Source organism: Amblyomma americanum, chromosome 7 (assembly GCF_052857255.1).
Source record: "Amblyomma americanum isolate KBUSLIRL-KWMA chromosome 7, ASM5285725v1, whole genome shotgun sequence".
Classification (NCBI taxonomy): domain Eukaryota; kingdom Metazoa; phylum Arthropoda; class Arachnida; order Ixodida; family Ixodidae; genus Amblyomma; species Amblyomma americanum.
The window spans coordinates 133,014,130-133,035,458 of record NC_135503.1 but is presented as its reverse complement, the minus strand read 5'-3'; the positions used below and the strand labels follow the sequence as shown (position 1 = coordinate 133,035,458).

Genomic DNA, 21,329 nt, shown 5'->3' with positions numbered 1-21,329 from the left:
TCCTCCTCCTCTCCGCACGCAATGCACAAAGTGTCTATCTCCTGGTACCTGACTCTATACGTCTTAGTCCGCAAAACTCCAGTCCTGGCCTCAAACAACAAAGAACTTCCCCTACAATTATCACAGATATTTTCTTTGACAATTTCCTGTTTAAAGGTCCGGTATGTTTCCAGTGCCGATTTCGTCAGCATCCCTGTTTTCCACAAAGCTCTCTCTGTTCCTTTAACCTCTTTCTTAACCGATAAATGCTGATTTGCCCCCTTACTGCTGTCCAGATATTTGCTTGTCAATTTTCTAGTTCGCTTTCTCCATTTCGTGTCAACATTCTTTATATGGATGGATGGATGGATGGATACGGCTGAACCCTTTACATCGGGCGGTGGCTCAAGCCACCTAGCCATGTCTTGTGAAATTTCACTCCTGTCTTGCTTTTAGCCACCAATCAGATAACCTTCGCTTGGTTACTTCTAACCTCTTAAAATCCACTTTCCCTTCACTATCCCTAAACCCCAATGCCTTGGGTAAGTCAGCCCCGCTGCCTTCCACTGTAGGGTGAAGCCCTTTACAGAAAAGTATCAAGTGTTCAGCCGTTTCCTCCTCCTCTCCGCACGCAATGCACAGAGTGTCTATCTCCTGGTACCTGACACTATACTTCTTAGTCCGCAAAACTCCAGTCCTGGCCTCAAACAGCAAAGAACTTCCCCTACAATTATCATAGATATTTTCTTTGACAATTTCCTGTTTAAAGGTCCGGCATGTTTCCAGTGCCGATTTCGTCAGCATCCCTGTTTTCCACAACGCTCTCTCTGTTCCTTTAACCTTTTTCTTAACCGATAAATAATATACAGCGACTGGCAGCGCCACCACGCGGTGGCTGCAGGAAGGCATTACCGCAGCGACCACGCGAGCGCGCACCCTCGGCACACTAGCAAGTGTATTCTAGGCACTATAGTGCGCGTGTGCTAGCCACATACCTGTGCCTGAAGCGCTGTGATTTCGACAACATACAAACACGTGCTTGGTCATGGCCAGCGTCAACGACAGAGTTTTGAAGGGCAGGAGCGAGAAGTGCGGCACCAAACGCTCGAAAGACCTTCTGAGGAACGAAGTCATCACACGTAAGTCTGAAAAGCGCTAGCAAACAGCGCGTGAACGAAAACGCGCGCTGAAGGCGGTTGTGTCCGTGTTTGCATTGTGCATGAATGCCAACGTCTGCGTAATTTACGCTAATTCATGAGTTAATGATTTACTTTGCGACGCTGTCCGTAGGTGAAGACCACATCCGCTCCCTCGTGCAGTCCAAGGGGCCGCCGAAGACGTTTCAAGTGACCAGTTCGGGTGAGTGGACGTGCCAAATTAATTACTAGTGCGCACTTGCCATACAGAGACAAGACAGACGCTGCACTTCGTGCTCACGGTCAGTGCAGGCAACATATTTCAGCCACTTCGGGTTTCAAGTTTCATTAAATAAATTGCGATCACTCAAAACTACACAAAATATTAATTACCAAGGTGAACTGCCTGGTTGGTGCAATAGCTGGCAGATATATGGGGTAGCCATAAAGGTGTTCCTCTCTTGCAAGGCCTTCAGCCACCAAAGCTGTCAATTTTCTGGGAGCAATCTAGCATGACAAGACAGCCCACCTGTCCCTGCGGGCCAGTCGCTGTGTATTGTGGGCACGACTGTTGCAGTGCTAAATGCACATGCATGCAGTTCATCCCTGCTTTAACAGCTTTTGGTTAAGTAGGGATAGTTAATCTTATATACTGGTTAAGTCCAGATGAAACGACTGCCTGTGCATGCCATGTGTGGGCAGTCTAAGCCTTGCTCACCCAGCATCAAATGGGCTGAAGCGTAACTGAGAACTTCCTCTTTAGTTCGTGGCTTATGGGCCCAGCAAATGGGCCTGTAAGCCCCATCTCTTCGACACTTTTGGAATTGCACCTTTCTGCAAGTTCACTTCTGCTGCAAGTGAACGGAGTGCATGCTGAGGCGTGCTATGCGCAGTATTGTGTGCCAGTACTCTAGATTGTACCAGAGCTGTTCCATATGGCAGTTTCCTACAGTGTAATGGCAGACAGATAGCATTCACAAGTGCTTGTGAACCCATCTTGTGTCATCACTGGCATGTGCATGCTTTGTTCCCTGTGATCAAAGCAGTGGTTAGTGTGTTTTGTTGTTGAATCAGGATGGGGATAAATGTCGTGAACACTGTTGCAAACTCATATGGAAGTGTTGCTTCTATTCTACTAAACTTGAAAGCTAGCAGGTCACTAATGCCTTTAAATATTCCCAATATATTCCTTCAGAGATATACCGGATCCAACTGCTATGTTCTGGCTATTATATTTCGTGCCTCTTTGCTAACTGGGAGGGTACTGAATGACAGCTTATCGCACTCCTTGGCAGTTTTCTTCGCTCACCGGCTCACCTGTTCTCTCGCTCCTCTTCTCCAGCCTTCTAGTCTTCTGTTACTCATTTCTCAGAAACTGACCGCATCTTGATTGCTCCTGTATTCCTGAGCTGGAGCAGCATGTGACTTGTGGCAATTGGACGCAGGCAAGGCATGTAACCTTCAGCTCAGAGGAAATGGCATGGCCAGGTTTTTTAAATAATAAATAAATGCAGTGTGTGGGTTTTGTTGAATGAAACTGAGAGACCACCTTCTATTGTACACTAGTGGAAATGTAGACGCAGCGTATAACTTCTGTGATGCTCTTCAGTTTCAGTACGGTTTATTATACGCGACACTGGGGGAGTGTATTCCCCAGACACCTTTAGAGCATGGGGAGGGGGGTGGGGGGGTAGTTCTGGCCTCTCAGGAGACGCTGTTGACTTTGCATGACAAATGCAGCTGAACCCAGGTATCAAGTGACAAAGAGAGTTGGTCCTGTGGTGCCCAGCTTTCGTGGGTTGCAAGCCAGAGAATGGGTCAGAGTCAAGGATTTGCTGAACAACTCTATAGAGTTAGAGATATGAGTACATGCAAAGTGTTCTGCAAAGCAGTGCAGCACATTGAAAGCAATACTTGGCAGAGGGCACAATACAGAGAGAAATATTGCAACAATGGTGGGTTAATGCACGAGACAGGCAAACAGGGACAACAAATTGTTCACCAGTCCGACGACCAAGGGATCACGATGAGGTCGTCCCCAGGACTGGTGCACTCTCCTTCACAGGCCTGTGGCTGGGCATCAGTGCTAAAACCCAGGAGTCATGCAGGAATGCTTCTTCAAAGCTAAAACTGTGGCACAAGATGACCGCTGGTGCTAAACATCCTCCATTTATATGACATGCTGTATCTGTCAGTCACTTTGTGCCAAAGCAGGCCTATACACAAACATAACCTCGATAGTACAACTGCCTTCTCACCCTCGCGCCAGAGTGCTCTTTGCCATTGGACAGGCGGTGAAGAATCCTCCAGAAAGTTCGTTTTTTTGTTCTCGAGTTGGTTGCTGCCCCTTCCATACAAAGTGAGGAGTGCATCACTTAATACATGCGAGGCTATATGCTCTTCGTTGGTTCTTAGCAGATTTCTGTCCATCGTTCCTTCTATCTTTTTATGCCGCTACGGCGTAAGCAAGTGTGTTTTTGTTTATGCCTTGCTGCCTTCGTAAATGTGCACTGAATTTTGTGACAGTGGCAAAGTATGGTGAATGTTCCTAGAACTGAAAGGTGGTTTTATTTGCATTTAATTTCTCTGAAAAAAACAAGGTCCTTTGTCGTCTTTTTATCTTCCCCCACCTTACTTACCTTTTTTATTGATGGTGGTAATGCAAAACACCTTTCCTTTTCACCCTCGATGAACGATTGCATAACTGGTGGCTGGTAGTATTTAGTATAAAAGGGCACCTACATGTGCACTCCACACTCTGGTGTTTCGGCTGCTACCACAATTGTCAGGAAAGGTTGCCACATGCCTCCTTCGGTCACCAGTGCTGCTATCACTGTGGCTGTCTGCCTGAAGTCAAGATAACGGGGGAACTCGAGACACAGCTGCAGTAGGTGCAGTTTGCTGGTTGGCAGCTTGGCAGTTCTTTCTAAGAACTGATTATTGCACACAGCTGAAGTGGCAGATGTTGGTGTGATGGAAGTGGAGGCTGAATAGAATGGACCTTTCATGCTTGTTAAATTTGTTAAATGTGCTGACTTTGCAGTCAGTTACCACAGCGGTTGCCTAGTGCTTTAAGCATTCACCTTGCATGCGAGAGGTACGGCGTTTGGTCCCCATTACTGCCGGGTACATACCAGTTACCAGTGGGTACAGGCTTTCCTCTGGCCTGGTGCTCGGAATCTTCAGGGTGAAATGCTTGGAAAATGGTTCTTTGGCCCCACCTTGAGCCAACCATGGGACTCTTTGGCCACCGATGCTCTTGTGCCTTAAAAATACATCACCACCATGCCCCACAAGGGCATCTGCTTGATGCAGATGTTGGTGAGTTGCGACACCACGGGTTCCCGAGCACCCGTGCTAAGCCGTGAGTGGCATCGCCGTGTTCAGGGAAAAGAGGTTCCTGGTGGCTGAGCCAATGCCGAGCGTTTGGACCTTTAAGGCCCCTCGGCGGAGGCAACACACTACTTTGGCCCCAGCTTCCTGTAGACGGCACCTCTGGCCTGACTCGACCGGGGGAAGTCAGCAGTCGCCTTTTCCTGTCCTCCCCTTCATCTTTCATTTTCCTATCTTCTTTCTCACAACTCTCCTGTCTCCTATTCACTTCTTAGATTTCCCTTTTTTTCTGGCGGCGAGGGTTAACCTTGTGTGACCAACTACCCTGAGTTGCGTCATATTTGGTTATAGTGAGGTGTACAGCTGGCGTGGGCAGGACTTGCTTGCAAGTTCCTGTCCCGTCCCCTCGTTGGGTTTGTGGTGGGCGGCTGGCATCATGACCGAACATGTAACACACTGTATGGCTCCACCTCCCTCACAAAATGATCGCGCTCAATAAAGCGTGTGGACCGAAGATATAACTGCCTAGCGCTTCCAAAAACAAAATAACATTTCCCTAGGTATGATGTCATACATAATCTAGATACAGAGCAACCAGCTAAAAAAATGTCTCTATTCATTGTCTCTAAATCTCTTACTAATGCCCTGGGCCTTGGCTACAAGGTGACGAAGCTAGCCAGTGGCAACCTCTTCTCCAAATCTGAGACAAAGCACAATACTCAAAACTCCCAACCATAGTGTCCTTTGGAGACACCCCTGTCTTCGTAACTACTCACCGATCACTAAACACAGTCAAAGGCATAATATCCAAACACGATATTCTCAACCTCTCAGAAAAAGAATTGCTCGATGGTCTGAAAGACCAGAATGTTACCGATGCCCACCGCATCAAAATCCGAAAAGACGACAAGGAACTACCCACAAAATACATAGTCCTGACCTTTGCCTCCAGGTAACTTCCCGAATCCATAGAAGTAGGGTATCTTAGAATAACTATAAGACCATACATTTCAAATGCCAGACGATGCTTCAGATGTTAAAGATTCGGCCATGGCTCGCAGAGCTGTCATGGTCGCCAAACATGTGCCAAAGGTTCGTCAAATGATCATGAATCCGTGGACTGCAATGCTGCACCACTGTGCGCGAACTGCAAAGGGAATCATGCTGCATACTCGAGGTCCTGCCTGACCTGGAAGAGAGAGAAGATAATAATAACGATAAAGACAAATGAAAACATAACATATCAAGAAGCAAGGAAAAGATTCCCCCTCAGCTTTCCAGTTCACAGCAAAAACAAATTTCGCCGTTGTGGTGCGCAGGGGTGGCACACAACACCGGGCTTTGGCCACTGCCCAGGCAAAGCCTGAGGCTGGGCCACCCCCGCCCCCAGCAGACGCAGCGTAGGCTGCCCTGCCACCTTCGAAAAATAAAGGGGGGGCCCGCTGGCCCCTCAGTCGGCCGCCTGCAAGGCTCCCCCCAGTCGGGAGAGGCCCACACACCTCACACCCGCGGGTTCACCGCGGACATCCAGAGCCTCTAGCGAGGCGATGGACGCAACACAGAACTTGCCTCCGCTGCACCGGCAGCATAGCTCCTTTGAACGAAAAAAAAAAGAGAAGACCCCAGTATTGGCACCCCCAAAACTGGTATCTTAAGTTTTTAACTACACTCCCATAAATCATCCAACATGGCGTTCCTTATACAGTGGAACTGCCGAGGACTGCTAAATAACTACAGTGACATATAAGAACTTTTAAACACACTATCCCGGGTGGCTTTATGCTTACAGAAGACGAACCTAGGTCCTAAACAAAGAAACATTTTAAACAAGTATAATGTCTTTTGGTGTGACCGAGAGCAAGCAAGTAGACTGTTTGGAGGTGTTTCTATTGTCATCCAGACTGGTGTTGCCACCCGGGAAATCAAGCTTCAAACTAAATACGTACGAAGCTGTTGCAGTCACTGTCATTCATTTTAAGACAATCACAATGTGTGGCTCACCTAACAGTAACACTTCATACTTAGAAACACTTTTAGAACAACTGCCAGAGCCAGACCTGCTAGTTGGGGATTTTAATGCCCACTCCGGTTTTTGGGGAAGTGCATGCACTGATGCAAGAGGTTGTATTTTAAAAGATTTTATTCTAAGTAATAATGTTTGCCTCCTAAACACTGGCAAAGGCACATACTGCTCTCCGAGCACAGGAAAAATGAGTTCCATAGATTTGTCTTTTAGTTCACCCTCTGTTTTTAGTGATTTTAAATGGGATGTCATCGACAACCCATACGACAGCGATCATCTCCCTGTACTAATCAGCATAACATCTGCACCGCAAGTCATCCCAACAAAACCACGAAGTTGGATGTTACAATTACCCGACTGGGCACTGTTTAGAGAAACGGCCAGCCTCGATAAAATAGTTTCAGATAATTTCAGCATAGATGAACTAAATGAATCTGTCACAAATTGTACTTTAACCGCTGCATGCCTAGCAATTCCTCGGTCGTCTGGAGTAGTGAAATAGAATCACAAAATTTGGTATACATAAGAATGCCGAGATGCAAAAAAGAAACAAAACAAAGCCTGGGGAAGTTTTTGTAGGCACTGAACGCAGGAGAATTTCATAAACTTCAAAAATTCCAGAGCAAAAGCCCGATATATTCGCCGTAATGCCGAAAAAACATCATGGCAAGGTTACATGTCGTCTATAAACAGCTCAACCACATCAAAACAGATGTGAGAGATGGTAAAAAAGATAAATGGCAGCTACTCCCCATTCTCTGTTTCGTTTCTCTCAGCCCTTGGTATACAGACAAATATAGAACAGGCAGACATTTTAGGCGAATATTTTTCTGCAGTCTCCAGTTCATCTCACTACACAGAATCATTCCTCAAATACAAAAACAGACCTGAAAAACAAAGACTGCCGACAGGTTGCGGCACAAATGAATCCTATAATAATTTACGTACAGGTCAAGAAACTAATAAAGTACTGTCCGCCGGAATGCAAACTGCACCAAGCCCTGACGAAATACATTATCACATGTTAACGAATCTCTGTGAACTGGCTTTAGAGGCACTTTTGAGATTTTATAACAAAGTTTGGGTATTGGGGAAAATACCCGAAGCCTGGAAGAAGGCCATTATTCCATTTTTAAAACCCGGAAAACCACATGCCCTTCCTAGGAGCAACAGGCCCATAGTCCTGACCAGCTGTCTAGCAAAATCCTTCGAAAGTGTATTGAATATCAGACTAACCTTTGTGTTAGAAGACTGGGAGCTTCTCTGTGTCCACCAATGTGGTTATAGGGCGTGCTCCACCACCAGCCACCTATTTCGTCTTGAAAATACTGTCCGAAAAGCTTTCATACACAAACAACACTGTCTTGCTATCTTTTTTGATTTAGAAAAGGCATATGACACAACGTGGAGAGTTAGTATTATCCAGGACCTGGCTGAACTGGGTATCTGTGGCAGGATGTTGAACTGCCTTGAAGATTTTTTATCTAACCGTTCATTTAATGTCTGCCTAGGCTCAACCCTTTCTAGAAATGTTATTCAAGAAAATGGAGTACCTCAAGGATGTATTTTCAGTACAACACTCTTTATTGTAAAAATAAATTCTTTTAGGAAAATAATATCAAGGTCCGTAATGTATTCTGTCTATGTAGACGATCTCCAGATAGCTTGTACATCCTCCAACATATCAACATGTGAAAGGCAAATACAATTAACAATGAATAAACTAGCAACATGGGCAGACAGAAATGGCTTCCATTTTTCTCCACAGAAAACTGTGGCCATCCTTTTCTCACTTAAACAAGGCATACAGACAGATCCCACCCTACACCTTAACGAAATAGAGTCACCCATAAAAAATGAACATAAATTTCTAGGTATAACATTTGACAGAAAGCTCACTTCCCTGCCTCACTTAAACTCATTGAAAAAGAAAGCCTCTCGATCCCTGAGCATACTTAAAGTGCTGTCGCGAAAAATGCTGGGGGCCGACAAGACATGTCTCTTACTAATTTGCCGCTCTCTCGTACGCTCTACTCTAGATTATGGGTGTTTAGTGTATGGATCAGCGAGACCATCATACCTTAAACGACTGGACCCAATACATAATTTAGGTTTGCGTCTTACCACTGGTGCATACAGGACATTGCCCGTAAACAGTCTGTATGTAGAAACGAACGAACCATCACTTACAGACAGAAGAACAATGCTCGCATGCTCATACATTCTAAAAATCCGTTCACTACTTAAACACATGTGTCACCAAATAGTCGCAAGGTGCCCATCTAGAATACAGTTTAACAACAAACCGCAAAGCACCAGGCCACTGCTCTTGCGTTTTGAAGAGACGTGCCCAACTCTCGGCATACTAGACACATTACCTGGCATTGCTGGAAGACAAGATTCACTTCTGCCATGGTACAATTTCCCTGAAATCTGTGATTTCACTCTTACACAGTGCTGCAAAAAACAAACTCCACGACAACATATAATACAATTCCTTGCACTGGAGGAAAAATACAGTACTTACACAGCTTTTTATACATATGGATAAAAAAAAATGGCTGTGGTTTATCCCTGGTTAAACCTGGAGTGACGCGATAGCTTCAACTGGCCGAGTGGAACTAGCTCAGTTGAATTGCAAAGTCAGTCTTTCGCCGCTCCGTTTCGCTGGGCGTTCCTTCATCTTTGTCCACTTGACACTGCGCATGCGCACAGCTGTTGGTCGCAGCTGTTGCGCACCACGCCGCCGGCAGCAGCAGCTGCTCCGCACCATGTGATCAACCCATGTGACCAACGGTGCCGCCACAGAGCTCAAGTGGTGCCACGCTGAAGGGTCGAAGAGGTGGCGTACTGTAGCTATCGCTACAGAATAGATGCTTACATTGGAAGTGCAGTGGTACAAGGCAATTACAGTGAAATCATAAGGCTTTCACAGTGTGCATCAATCTTCACTGCCGAATGTTATGCCGTCTGTGTAACCATTAACCAAATAGTAGACGAGGACCTCCCAAACAGTGTTATTGCAAAGACGCCTTAAGTTTACTTACTGCTCTCCACTCTAGAAAGGCAATCACTCCTATGATTGGTGACATCATACACAACATAGTAAGAGCCACAGCTCTAGGGCAAAGCATAAAACTCTGCTGGGTACCGAGTCATCTTAGAATCAAAGGCAACGAAAGAGCAGACTTCTGTGCTGCTCAAGCTAGGGAGAAGCAAATCAAAAAAGTAAATATACTATTTAAAGATTGCATTAACTTATTTCATCATAACATAAAGAGATGGCAGTATAGGTGGAACAACGAAGTAAATAAACTCCACATGGTGAAACCTGTTTTAGGTGAATGGAAGTCCTGTACCCACCGGAACGTTTCAAGGAAGTGATTATCTGCGGCCTTTAACTGGACACACACACCTCACACACAATTTCCTACTGACAAAACAAGATACACCCGTTTGCGGAGGAAAGTGGAGATGAACTTATGGTTAACCACATTTTATTCTCTTGTGCGGAACTCGAAAAACAAAGGAAGAAGTACTTTACTCAATTTTATAACGAATACATTCGTTTTCATCCTGCATCGCTTTTAAGAGATAATGCAATTGTAAATATGACGTGCATTTTTAGCTTTCTTAGAGAAACGGGATTTCTCAAGAAACTAAATTATTTACTCACTGGTCTGTTTGAATTTTAAGACCACCTCAGCCACTTTCTCACCCCTGATAAGAAGGCTGAGGTCTTTATTTTGGTCGTTGGGAGCCTCGAGATCCTTGCCCAGCCAAGGATAGCTGCAGAGGTTACTCAACTGTCTTTAAAGCTTTTACTTGCAGCCAATTCTAAAAATTTTGGTATATGTTCACTGGGTAGTACTAACTTTTGAGGCCCTCTACACCATGGATGATTTTCCACATTGCTGTAAAATTCAGCATAAACTTTTCCTATACCCCAATCTTGGTGCATGATGGCCTTAGTTTAAGCCTATATGCTATAAAACACAACAAACAAACAAATCTTGTTTTTGCTTAGAATACTAGTTAGAAGGAAGTAACATTTTAAGCTTCCTACACCGTCATATTTTTACACATATTTGTAAAAATCTTCAGAAAACAATTTCTCGTACCTTGAGCTTGGCGCATGTTAGCCTTAGATGCTTATGCACCATTAAAGGGACTATGCAAAGAATTCAAAGCCGCTTGTAAATGTTTTCTATGTTTAGAAATGATGCTAATGAGCATTCACACCAAGTATAAGTCTTCGGAACGGAGCCGGCAATTTATTATAAATAAAAAAAAACGTGTTTTTTAAAATTCGCGGGCCGATTGGTGTGCTCGTAGTGACTGATTTTGGAACTAAAATTGTGGAAGAAAGACGTCACAATACCAATGACGTCGCCAGGCCACCACACGCTGTCATTCGCTGGAGCCACGGCAGCCACGACGTCACGGGCACACTTCCGTTAGCCGTGAAAATCATCTGCTCGTGCCGCCGCGCGACCCTCTCGGGCAAGCGCGGGCCAGGGCATTGCCTTCGCGCATATGGTTTCAATTTTCCTCTGCCGCCTCCTTCTGTCGGGAGTTCCGGAGCCACTTGCACAGCTCTTCGTGGGCACATATAGGGCTCGATGCCCATCGCGGCTGTAAGAGCGAGCAGTCGCGCCTCGAGGTCCGGGCTTATTACTGCTAACTACAAAAGACGACAAGCAAGAAACCCGACGTGCGCCGCAATCCAGGAAGGCGAAGAGGGACTGGAGATATGCCGCCATGCCGCCGATGCTGCTGCTGGGGTGCTAGGAGCGACAACCGGAAGTTGCAAAGCGAACGTCATCTGATAACGTACTCAAAGGCGGGGCCCAGTCCCATACCTGTTTTCTTTATTTTTGTCTGGTGCCCCGCGTGTACGAGTTGAGGGGGGGAAAAGAAGCGTAATTTTTAATCGTCTATATCTTTGTTGTTATTGATGCTAGCTTAAATATTCTTGCGTTGGGGTGACGAGTGATGAAATGCCTATCTCTCATCTGCTTTACGTAATCTCAGTTAATTTATTGCATAGTCCCTTTAAATGCAACACAACACAACATCACCACCACCATCATCATCATCAGACTTTTTAGTTGGCATACATTCAGAGTTGTATGGAGTGCATCTGTTCTTCATATATGTGGGTCATGCTCCTCATAACTTGAAGGTGCTTTAATGATTGGGGGCTGCTTTAATTTGAGCTGCTTCAATAGCCAGAGTGGTGATGTCTGCTGTCAAAGGACATCGTTAGTCATTTCAATTGTTTCTCTGTGCATAGCCCTGGCCCAGGCAAGGTCCTTCCTTCCGAAGCTGGCCGAAGCTGAGAAAGCAAGGCTGGAGGCTGGCAGTGACCACAGCGTCAACATTGAGGCGGAAGATGCTGCAGGCGAGGGGCCATTCATCGAGATGGTGAGGCGTGCTGCATTGATTTTGAAAAGGGGCCATACGGAAGGCAAAGCGCAAGAGTACTCTGTAGTGAATTGGTGGCAATGTCTATGGTAAAATGGGGCCACTGTGACAGAGGTTGTGGCCATCTCAAAAAGCTCAATCAAGGAGTCTGAAATTTTCTCTGTAAAAAAACTTGATTTTACGAGAGAATTTGACTTGACATTCTGGCTAACTTCTTACTTGCTAGTATTAAAACATTTGCTGTCGTAGGTGCCCCCTGAAGTCTTCTTTCTTGCTCCTTGAAACTGTTGGCTTCCTTATAGAAGCATGATTTAGTCTTGGCCTGTAAAATACAAGGGCAGTTTCACCCTTCATCATTTTAGAATGGCCAGATCAATAGCTAACAATGGCTAACTATAATCAGGTACAACTCCAGAACAAAGCAGCAAATGCCCCTCAGAGGAGGCCCTTCAACTAAATAGCGCCTACCACTTGTCATGGCATCATGGTCAGCTGCCTTGCACCTTTGAGTGACACTTGGAGTGCTGCTGCTCTGAGTGAGTCCATGCTTGCAAGTAGTAGGTACTTAAAGGCACCATTATTTCAAGCAAGAATAAAAATCTTGGCTCGGTTGGTACGCTCCCATTAGAGTTTAATGTCAAATTATTTGTCACCTGCAAAGAAACTGTGTAACTGCAAATGAAAGCTGAATACTGGGGCAGTTAATAAAATATTACTGATTAAAAGGAGTACCCCCCTGTCTTTTAATGTAACTTTGGAATCGTCACGCATTTATTACAGGCAGTTACTGAAATTATGTGGCAAAGCATGCCTTCAGAGCGACTTATCTCTACTTGTTTCTGGTGGTAAATTCAGCTCTTCTGTGTTTTCATGCAATGCCCTTGTTAGTCTTACTACATGCTTGTATCTGCGCATCTTTTTCCTGCATGACGCCCAGTGGGGTGACATTGGAGTGCGCTTCATTCTTCTTGAGTGAGCGCTATGGAGAATAAGTGCCCATTCTGGTTCGGCCTGCAGTATCTCATTGCTCGCTCCAGTTGATATGACTTGTAAAGGGGCAGCGCGGGTCAGAGCCAAGGAGCGGCCACTGCCGGCTCTGAGTGAAGGATGCAAACGCTCTGAGGCCTTCTTGGAAAGAAGAAATGTTTAATTACATTGTGTACAAGGAAGTGAGGAACTTCACAGAATCTATGTGTTTGTGCACCAGACACTGGCATTATATAGTGCCGACGGTTCCTCACGTCTCTAGAAGTGCCTAGGTGAAGGCCAGGCTTGCTGACAAGCGGGCATCTGGAAATTTCTATTCACTTGCATGTCACACTCGGCAACCCCACCGGCGGCCACACCCTCATGAGGTAGCGAAATCACAGGTGAGGAGGATGTCGGCATGTGATCCCCACTCGAGCGTCTCTTACAGGCCCATTCGCAACAATGCTGTGCGATTAGTACAAGAGCAAGAGTGGTCGTGTCATTGGCATCTGCGGGCGGGAGATTATCTGGAATGGATATGTTGGCGATGAAATGTGTGCGGCAGTCATTGACTTTCTTGGAGTTCGTGTGGGGTTAGTCAGGAGTGGAAAGGAGGAGGAAAAGTAGTGCAAATATGATGACCCCCTCCCAGAAGCACCCACAAAGCTCAGGCAAGAAGTGATGCACAAAAGTGTAAGGTGACTTCACAAAGTGTGCATTGGTTTCTAGTGTGCATCGCTTCTTTTGCTGCAATGATATCCCAACTGTGGAAAACATTGGCACTGGTTTTGACCCTAGTGACGACGTTACTCAGCTCAAGCATCCCCACTCAATGACATTGGGTTTGGAAGTGAGAAGAGGGGGCTGGAGCTGGCTGCTGATTGAGTTTAATGACCTTGTAGCTTGGCAACATCTGCATGATATCACACGGTACAGGAAAGGACTTTGGAAAATCTTCTGCCTGGACAAGCCATCGGTGCATGCAGAACACAGTGTATGACTGTACCGGCAGACACGACTTGGTTCTTACTGTGACACCTGCATGTTTGGTATGACTAGTCTGAAGCAACTGTCGGGGAAGGGGCAGTGCCTGACCATGGCGCAAATTGTCATGAAGACGACTTCATCGATGGTTGCGTGGACGTTTTGAGTGGCAAAATACCAGTGGCTACCAGGAAGAGATGGATGGCACCTGCCTTGAGAGTTGGTTTGACACTGTTTTGCAGAAACTACCACAGGGAAGTGACTCATTGTTGTGGGCAATTCTTCAGTGCTTACGTCTGCTCTCCACTAGGGAGTCATCTACAGTTGACTACCATCAAGGAAGTTGTTTTGGAACCCAGAATGCTGAAAAAGAGCTCCTGAACCTTGTGGCTTCTATGAAACCATAGAAAATGAAACATTGCATTGACACTGAGAAGGCAGGATGCATTGTGCCGCACAATGCATACAAGTCTTGCCACTTTGAGCTCTATCCAATTGAGCTGAGATGAAGCACAGTGCGGTAGCCAAGAATGCTACAGTTAAAGCTTGCAGACATAGAGCTTGTCCTGAGGGAAGAATCTTTTTTCACCCTGTGTGATCATGGGCAGATCTTTGAATGTTCCTTTTATAAACGACAGGTTTTGCAAATAACGTCTTAGTTGTGAGTCAGGGCTTGTCCTGTGTCCATCTTTCTTCATGTCTGTTGTCTTTTTGCGCTGTTCAACTACTATGTAGTTCAGCACAATAGCCAAACGGGCGAGTTGGTGGTACATATTGGTGGCAAACAGCGCAACGACGCGGACAGAGTGGAAGAACTGTATACCCAAAAAGCGGGTGTTTGCATTGGATCTAGGGTGGCACCAGTGATTAGCGATATATTTTTGTCCTTTGTTGATCGTGGTATCCAGGAAAATCTGTCGGGAATGGCGTCACGCATCTTTCGTTATGTCGATGACTTCTTGATTTTTGTAGGAAAAACTAACTTTTCAAGGCGCATGACTGATGTACTAAAAGTATTTAAAGAAAATGCTTTAGGTCTAGAGTTCACCACTGAGGTCACGGTCGGTAGTAAGCTACAATTTTTAGATCTGAGTTTGAAGGTTGCGACGGGGCACGTCTGTTGGGAATATCGTCCAAGGATGGGAAAACTGCTGTTAAATTATAAATCGCATCATTCCAAAACAGTTAAAACAGGAATTGTGGTCTCATCTCTTTTGTCCTCATTATCAAAATCTTGTATCCATATGGCAACCAACAGCTTCAACGAACAAATTAAAAGGTTGAAGGAAGCTGGATACCCGGATGGTGTTATGTTATTGGGCTGTAACAAGGTAGCCAAAAAGCTTAGGAATCCATCTTTGGTCCATAGTCCGGGAAAAGAGAAGGAAAGGAAAAAGTTTGCCATCCTCCCATACGTACACCGTATGTCACATAATCTTAAAAATGTGGCAAAAAGGTATGGCGTAGGGGTGGTTTTTTCAGCACCCAAGAAACTTAAAAGGGTTTGTGCTGTTTTGGAAAGAAAGGCTGAACAACAAAAAGAATCTGAAACAACTTGTGGGGTTAAGCACGAAACAATGTATGTGCCATGCGCAGAAGAGGTTGTGTACAAAATCCCAATGTCATGCGGACAAATATATATCGGGCAGACGGGGCGTTGCATCAATACACGTTTGAAAGAGCATGCAAATAATCTGGAAGCTAACAAATCTAATCATCTAGTTGACCATGTTTGAGACTGCCAATTTTGTTTTCCTTCATTGCCTTACTGTGATATCCTCTACAAACACCCGTCCCGATTAACACGTGAGATTATGGAAGCATATCACATGAAGAAAAAAACAAGGTTATGTGTCAGTAAGCCATCTATTTCGTTATATGACAGTGAGGTTGCATTCCTCGATGCCACGTAGTAACTTGGGTTTTGTCTATGTACTAGCTGATAAGCTGGCCACTTTTTCTATAAAATGTACTGCTTTCCTTAAATAAATTTCAGTTGTGAGTCAGCGCTTGTCCTGTATTTCTTCCACTCTGTCCGCGTCGTTGCGCTGTTTGCCACCACTATGTAGTTGATTGTTAGAGGGTAGCTCTGACCTGAACTCAAGGCCTGTGCTATCTTACTAAGTAAGCCTTGAGCTGATAGTACTGTGTTTGCAAGACAGTATCACTTTGAGGTATGAGAACACAAGACACTATGAAAAAGGCCAAAAACCTTGAAATAAAGTTAGTCCTGCAGCCAATGCAGTGCAGCCTGTGGTTGTCATTATGGCTGCATGCTGAAGGATAAGCCACATGAGATTTAGGCTTTCCCCATGGAATGGAGCTTTCATTTTGTGAAATTATGAAATCGGAAGAGCCCCTGGTGATGCCAATGACAGTTACATGAAATACTCGTGTGATGGATTCTTGGATGGCACGCCATTGCCATTGCATTGGCTTGAACATGCTGCCTTAAAGTTAAACTTTCCAACGCCCTACACTCTGATGGCCGGTTGGTGCTCGTTACGAGCGGTGAATGATGATAGCACGCTGCCCGGGGATCGTATACATGGCGGTTAGCAGTATGAAGAGCACTTCGGGTCTTCGTCCACTCGTCCGGCGACACGCTGCCGGTTGGGGCAGCAACTCCAACTTCTTAAAAACAAAACTTGTTTATTAAAGACAGGATCGGAATGCAAAGCAGGTGAGAAAACGCAGTTAATAAAAAGGCTGTTTAAAAGCGGCCGAGAGTGAGACTCTGCATGCTCCCCCAAACTGTTTGTTTGTAGTAGGTTTTTTTTATTTTTTTATTGATACTGTAAGTCCCATCAGGGACTGTAACAGGAAGGGCGGTGAATAATACAACCAGGCGTAGTACACATATTGGTAAGTAAAACAACATGAACAACAACATATGGTACAAAATGTTACAAAATCGGTTAGAATTCAAGTTGAGGTACAAATAATAGGCTGCAAACATTGTGACAAGCAAGAAAAAAAGGAAAATCGGCTGTAGTTAACGCTGCAATTTCAGTCTAGGCGCAAAAAAAACGGTAAAAATAAATGGCTTCGATAATTGGGCGGAGCTTTGCTATTCCAGTTTTCGCCATGTCAGCCAATAGCAGTACAACGGCACAGCACATACAAATGGGCGGAGCCCAGGGTTCGCTAGAGCCCGACTCTGTGGAGCCCCAAACCTCGAACTCGAACGTGCAAGGCACGCCGTCCCCCCCCCCCCCCCCCCCCCCGCACACACACACACACACACACACATCAGCTTTGCCGTCTCCACTGATAGTAAAAGGAACCTCCGCAGCGGGAAAAGGTTGTCGGCCCCTTGCGACTCTGACAATGTCGTTCGCGGTCCCACTCACCATTTCCCCCGGCCCTGGGCAGCATCCGAAGCGCTGTCATTGTTCTAACCCCTCATGCGCGGCCAGTCAGCAGGGGACGAGACAGTGAGACGCACAGCAGCAGACGTGCAGGCGCAGTTATAAGCCATTTGTACGTGGTGGCGGCCAGTGCACCGCGCCGAGTTGGCGCGAGAGCCGAAAGGATTAGTGTGGGCGTCGCGCCGCTCAGTCACCCGCTTCAACCCCAATGGAGACAGCATCCCGGAAAAAAGGGGGAAATGACCCACCAGCGCCATGGGTTAACACTTAACTAGCAGGCAACTTTGCTAGCTTAGTCAGTGCGATGGAGGAGAGCCAAGTTAATGCCTTTTGTCAAAGAGGTGAAGTGCACATCAACCAAAGTAAAATGTGCCAAAGGGTGATTTCTTTGTTGGTATCATGATTGACTTGGCATGCAGTTTTGAAGGCATAAGAAGTACTAATGGCCACAATGAAGATAGTTTGCTTGCAAAAAAAGAAAATAGACATATATGAGCTTCACAAAACAGTGATTGTTGTCTAGAGAGCCATCACTCTACTACCTGGGAGCAAATGGGTGACCTTGCTGCCTTTTTAAAGTGTGGAAAATTAGGTGTAAAACTAATCCTAGGCACGAGTGGATGAGAATAAAGTTGCACAAATCGTATTTTTTCCATGTTCCAGAACTTTGCCGTTGCTGGCCTGGTGTCGAGCAGTGATGACTCGTCATCACATTCAGAAGCTGAGCTGCAGTCTGGCTCTGGATCTGAAGAGGAGCCAGCCATGCAAATTAGGCCCAAGAAAAAGGCAGTTCGCCGGTGTCCTGCCAACGGCTCTGCTCTGATAAAGGAACTTCCAGGAACAGATACAGTGCCAAGGCCGGGTGGTTCGTGAGTGCCTTCGTGGGTGCAGCCCCCTGCAGAGACTTGTGGAGTTCCGTGAAAGCCGCAAACCGTGACATCTGCTTTTTTTGGCACTTATTGGTGCTGTACTGCTTGTATATAGAGATGTGCTTAGGGATCCATGCTCCCACCCGTTGAAGTCACATTGTCTCAGTCTGATAAGATGTCTGTAGATCTGTCAGCTCAGTGAGGCTGGAAACATCATGCTCCAGAGAAGGTGTAGTTTATCCCACAAAGTGATAGTGGTAATTCTGGGACATGCTTCCTTTTGTTATTGCACTGGGAATGCACTTTTTGAGAAATACATTATGCACATTTCTGCAGAAATATGATGTTCGCATAGGCAGTGGTGGGAATGGTGTGCAGATTGCATCAGTTCGTGTTGATACACTGAATGTGCTGCATTGTGCTACAGAGAGGCCAACATGCTACAAATTATGCCAACATGCCTGAATATAGTTGCAACTATGTCGAGAAAACTGCAGCCAACGCAAGGCGGTGGCAGCAATGGCTTGATTAGATGGTCATAGCTCACACGTTTACTGTATGTAGGATGAAAAGGTAATGAGTGCCATTTATGAAGTCAAGTCCTGTTTCACTTACATGCACTTTTTTGAGGCTGTAAATGCAACCGTGATGCTGTCATTATTAAAGCTAATACAGCATGGACCGCTTATAACGTACACCGCGGGAGTCTGGAGGATCCGCATTACAAGCGGTACTCAGTGATCTCCACTAGGGGGTTGCTGGATGGCGCATTGCCACTTTCGGGGCTGCGTGCTCATGCAGCCACCGGAAGTCAGTCTGCTTGTCCTGGAAGTGGAGCGTCTGCTGTGGATTTCAATGGTAGAATTGGCATTGTTGCTCATGCTTTGTTGCAATTATAACTGCACGATTCAAACTAGCTATCGGAAGAACATGTAGGGAATATTTAGAGGTATAAACAATAATGCTTGTAGTTGGTATATCGCAACAGTGCAGCCTAGAAATAGTAACAGCAGCTCGAACGAAATACACGTGGTTGTTTCGCTCAGCGGCTTATCAATGCAGCCAGTGCAGCAGAATTTAGTTTACACCAGAAAGTTGGCCGACTGTTAACACAAATTCATCGCTTGTGTAGCGTGCTGCGCGTTTAAGATAAAAATAATCTGAAATTCACCCAGGTTTCGCTCTAGATTCTCGTTTCTAGGCAGTACCTCAGTACTGAGTGGCATTTTAAAAAGGGACATGAGAGCTACGAAGCAATGTTCTGTGCAGAAATTCGCACGATTATTACCTAGTCTTTCTTGGCGCGTGTAAGCTGTTGCCCCCATGAGCTCTGTTCATGATAGAACATTGTAACATTGTGTGCTTGCACCGCCGGGCATTATTGCCATTTTCGAAGTGCAAGGCAGTAGCATGCAGTATTTACCTTCCTTTGGGGGACATGGGGGGGTTGGAGGTTGTCTTCCAAAGATGTCTTGTTGAAATATTGAATAGCAGACTAAGGCTCTTTGGAGGCTTCATAACTGCCACAATGTCATGTACCAAGATTTTAATGCACGTTGTAGAGCAGGTGGTGAAACACTTTCCACAGCCCTTTGGTGCAATGTGCTGCACTGCTAGATTCAGCTTGAAAATATCTATCTGTAAAATTTCACACTCCAAGACCTGATGGATCATGGCTACGGCCTATAAGGCTAGACTGGTTTTTTTTTTGAGGGACCAGTAACTGTCTATCAATGGCCGTCTCTTTACTAGTTGTCATCCATCTTCTGAAAAACAACTAGGAGCAAAGATCAACACACCTAACTTACATGTGTTTGAGGCCCTGACTAGGAAATAAATATGTACACAAATCAGGACACTGTTTATTTCACGAGAAAAGTGGCAGTTTTTTCACATTACGCATTTCATCCTATTGGTGGTTCAAAAGTAATAACTTCATCAAGTGCTTGCGGATTTTTGGGCCGTTGACCTTTGCTGTCCCTTGCTTTGCAGCGTGTGCATTCTTATCTTTATGCAGGCCGCCGTGGTGGCAGAGTGGCTATGGCGCTCGGCCGCTGGCCCGAAAGACGCGGGTTCGATTCCGGCCGCGGCGGTCGAATTTCGATGGAGGTGAAATTCTGGAGGCCCGTGTACTGTGCGATGTCAGTGCACGTTAAAGAACCCCAGGTGGTCGAAATTTCCGAAGCCCTTCACTACGGCGTCCCTCATAGCCTGAGTCGCATTGGGATGTTAAACACCCATAAATCAAATCAAATCTTTATGGAGTATCCAATGACACATTTAACCAGATGCACAAAATGATTTGAATCAGCAGCTGACTCAAACATGTGCTCATGCAGTTCTGCGTACAGTTTGCCAAGCCGAGTTGCCGAGAGCTCACTCGTGACCTTGGCTGTCAAGGCACTATCCACATTAGGTTTCTTTGGGAGGCTGCTGCCATTAAATTTCTCCTGGAGCCGAATGACTTTCTCGGTCACGCCACACGTATACGAGGTATAAGATGACGGCTTGGCGAGGCCTCCATGGGTCTTCCTGTTCAAGAGCGCTGAAGAACATGTCTCTGCAATAGTAGTTGAGTGGCATGAGGCGTACGGGATCTTGCGCTCTACCAGAGGTGGGCATTTGACCTCAAAAACTCTGACCTCACCTCAACCTCAAAATTCCATGACCTCACTCAACCTCAATCTCTTGCGTTGAGGTCTCCCAAGATGCCCTCACCTCAATTTTTCGGAGGCCACAAACGACTTCACCTCAATCTCATAGCGTGGGTTCGAGGTCGGATGCTCGACCTAAAAAAACAAAAAAACAAAAAAACCAGCCGTTAACTTTTTCACTTCAAAAATAATTTTCAGACAACATGGCGCAAATCCTGTGTGCCAGGCACGTCAAAATGATGACATTATTATTACAGTGTAATAGCATTCAGTATGATGAGGCTTGTAAATGAAAAAGAAAATGTTCCTTCGCTTGGACCGCTAACTTATTTCGGGCTGGCTAATTAACGGCAATATGATTGGATAGTTTTATCTCTCGAACCATATTGCTATAATCTGTTGTTACGGTGATTGGTCATCTAGCCCGAATCCCGCCGCCATGCTGGTATGTCCATTGAGTTGCTGGACACAACCTAACCCTGCAGTGAAGCTATGCCCACATTCATGACTGTTACACAGCATTTCTCCACGACAAAAAAGTAGTAATTTCTTTGTTAAACCTTATGACTGTTACACAGCATTTC

General features: G+C 45.6%; 1 protein-coding gene across 1 annotated transcript; it reads left to right on the top strand.

Moving 5' to 3' along the window:
- Window positions 1-898: 898 nt before the first annotated feature.
- LOC144096595 (uncharacterized) lies at window positions 899-19,944 on the top strand. Its single transcript, XM_077629402.1, has 4 exons — window positions 899-1,118; window positions 1,270-1,338; window positions 11,768-11,898; window positions 17,886-19,944. The coding sequence occupies exons 1-4, from the start codon at window positions 1,025-1,027 to the stop codon at window positions 18,093-18,095; spliced, it is 504 nt and encodes a 167-aa protein (XP_077485528.1). The 5' UTR covers window positions 899-1,024; the 3' UTR covers window positions 18,096-19,944.
- The last annotated feature ends 1,385 nt before the right edge of the window (window positions 19,945-21,329 follow it).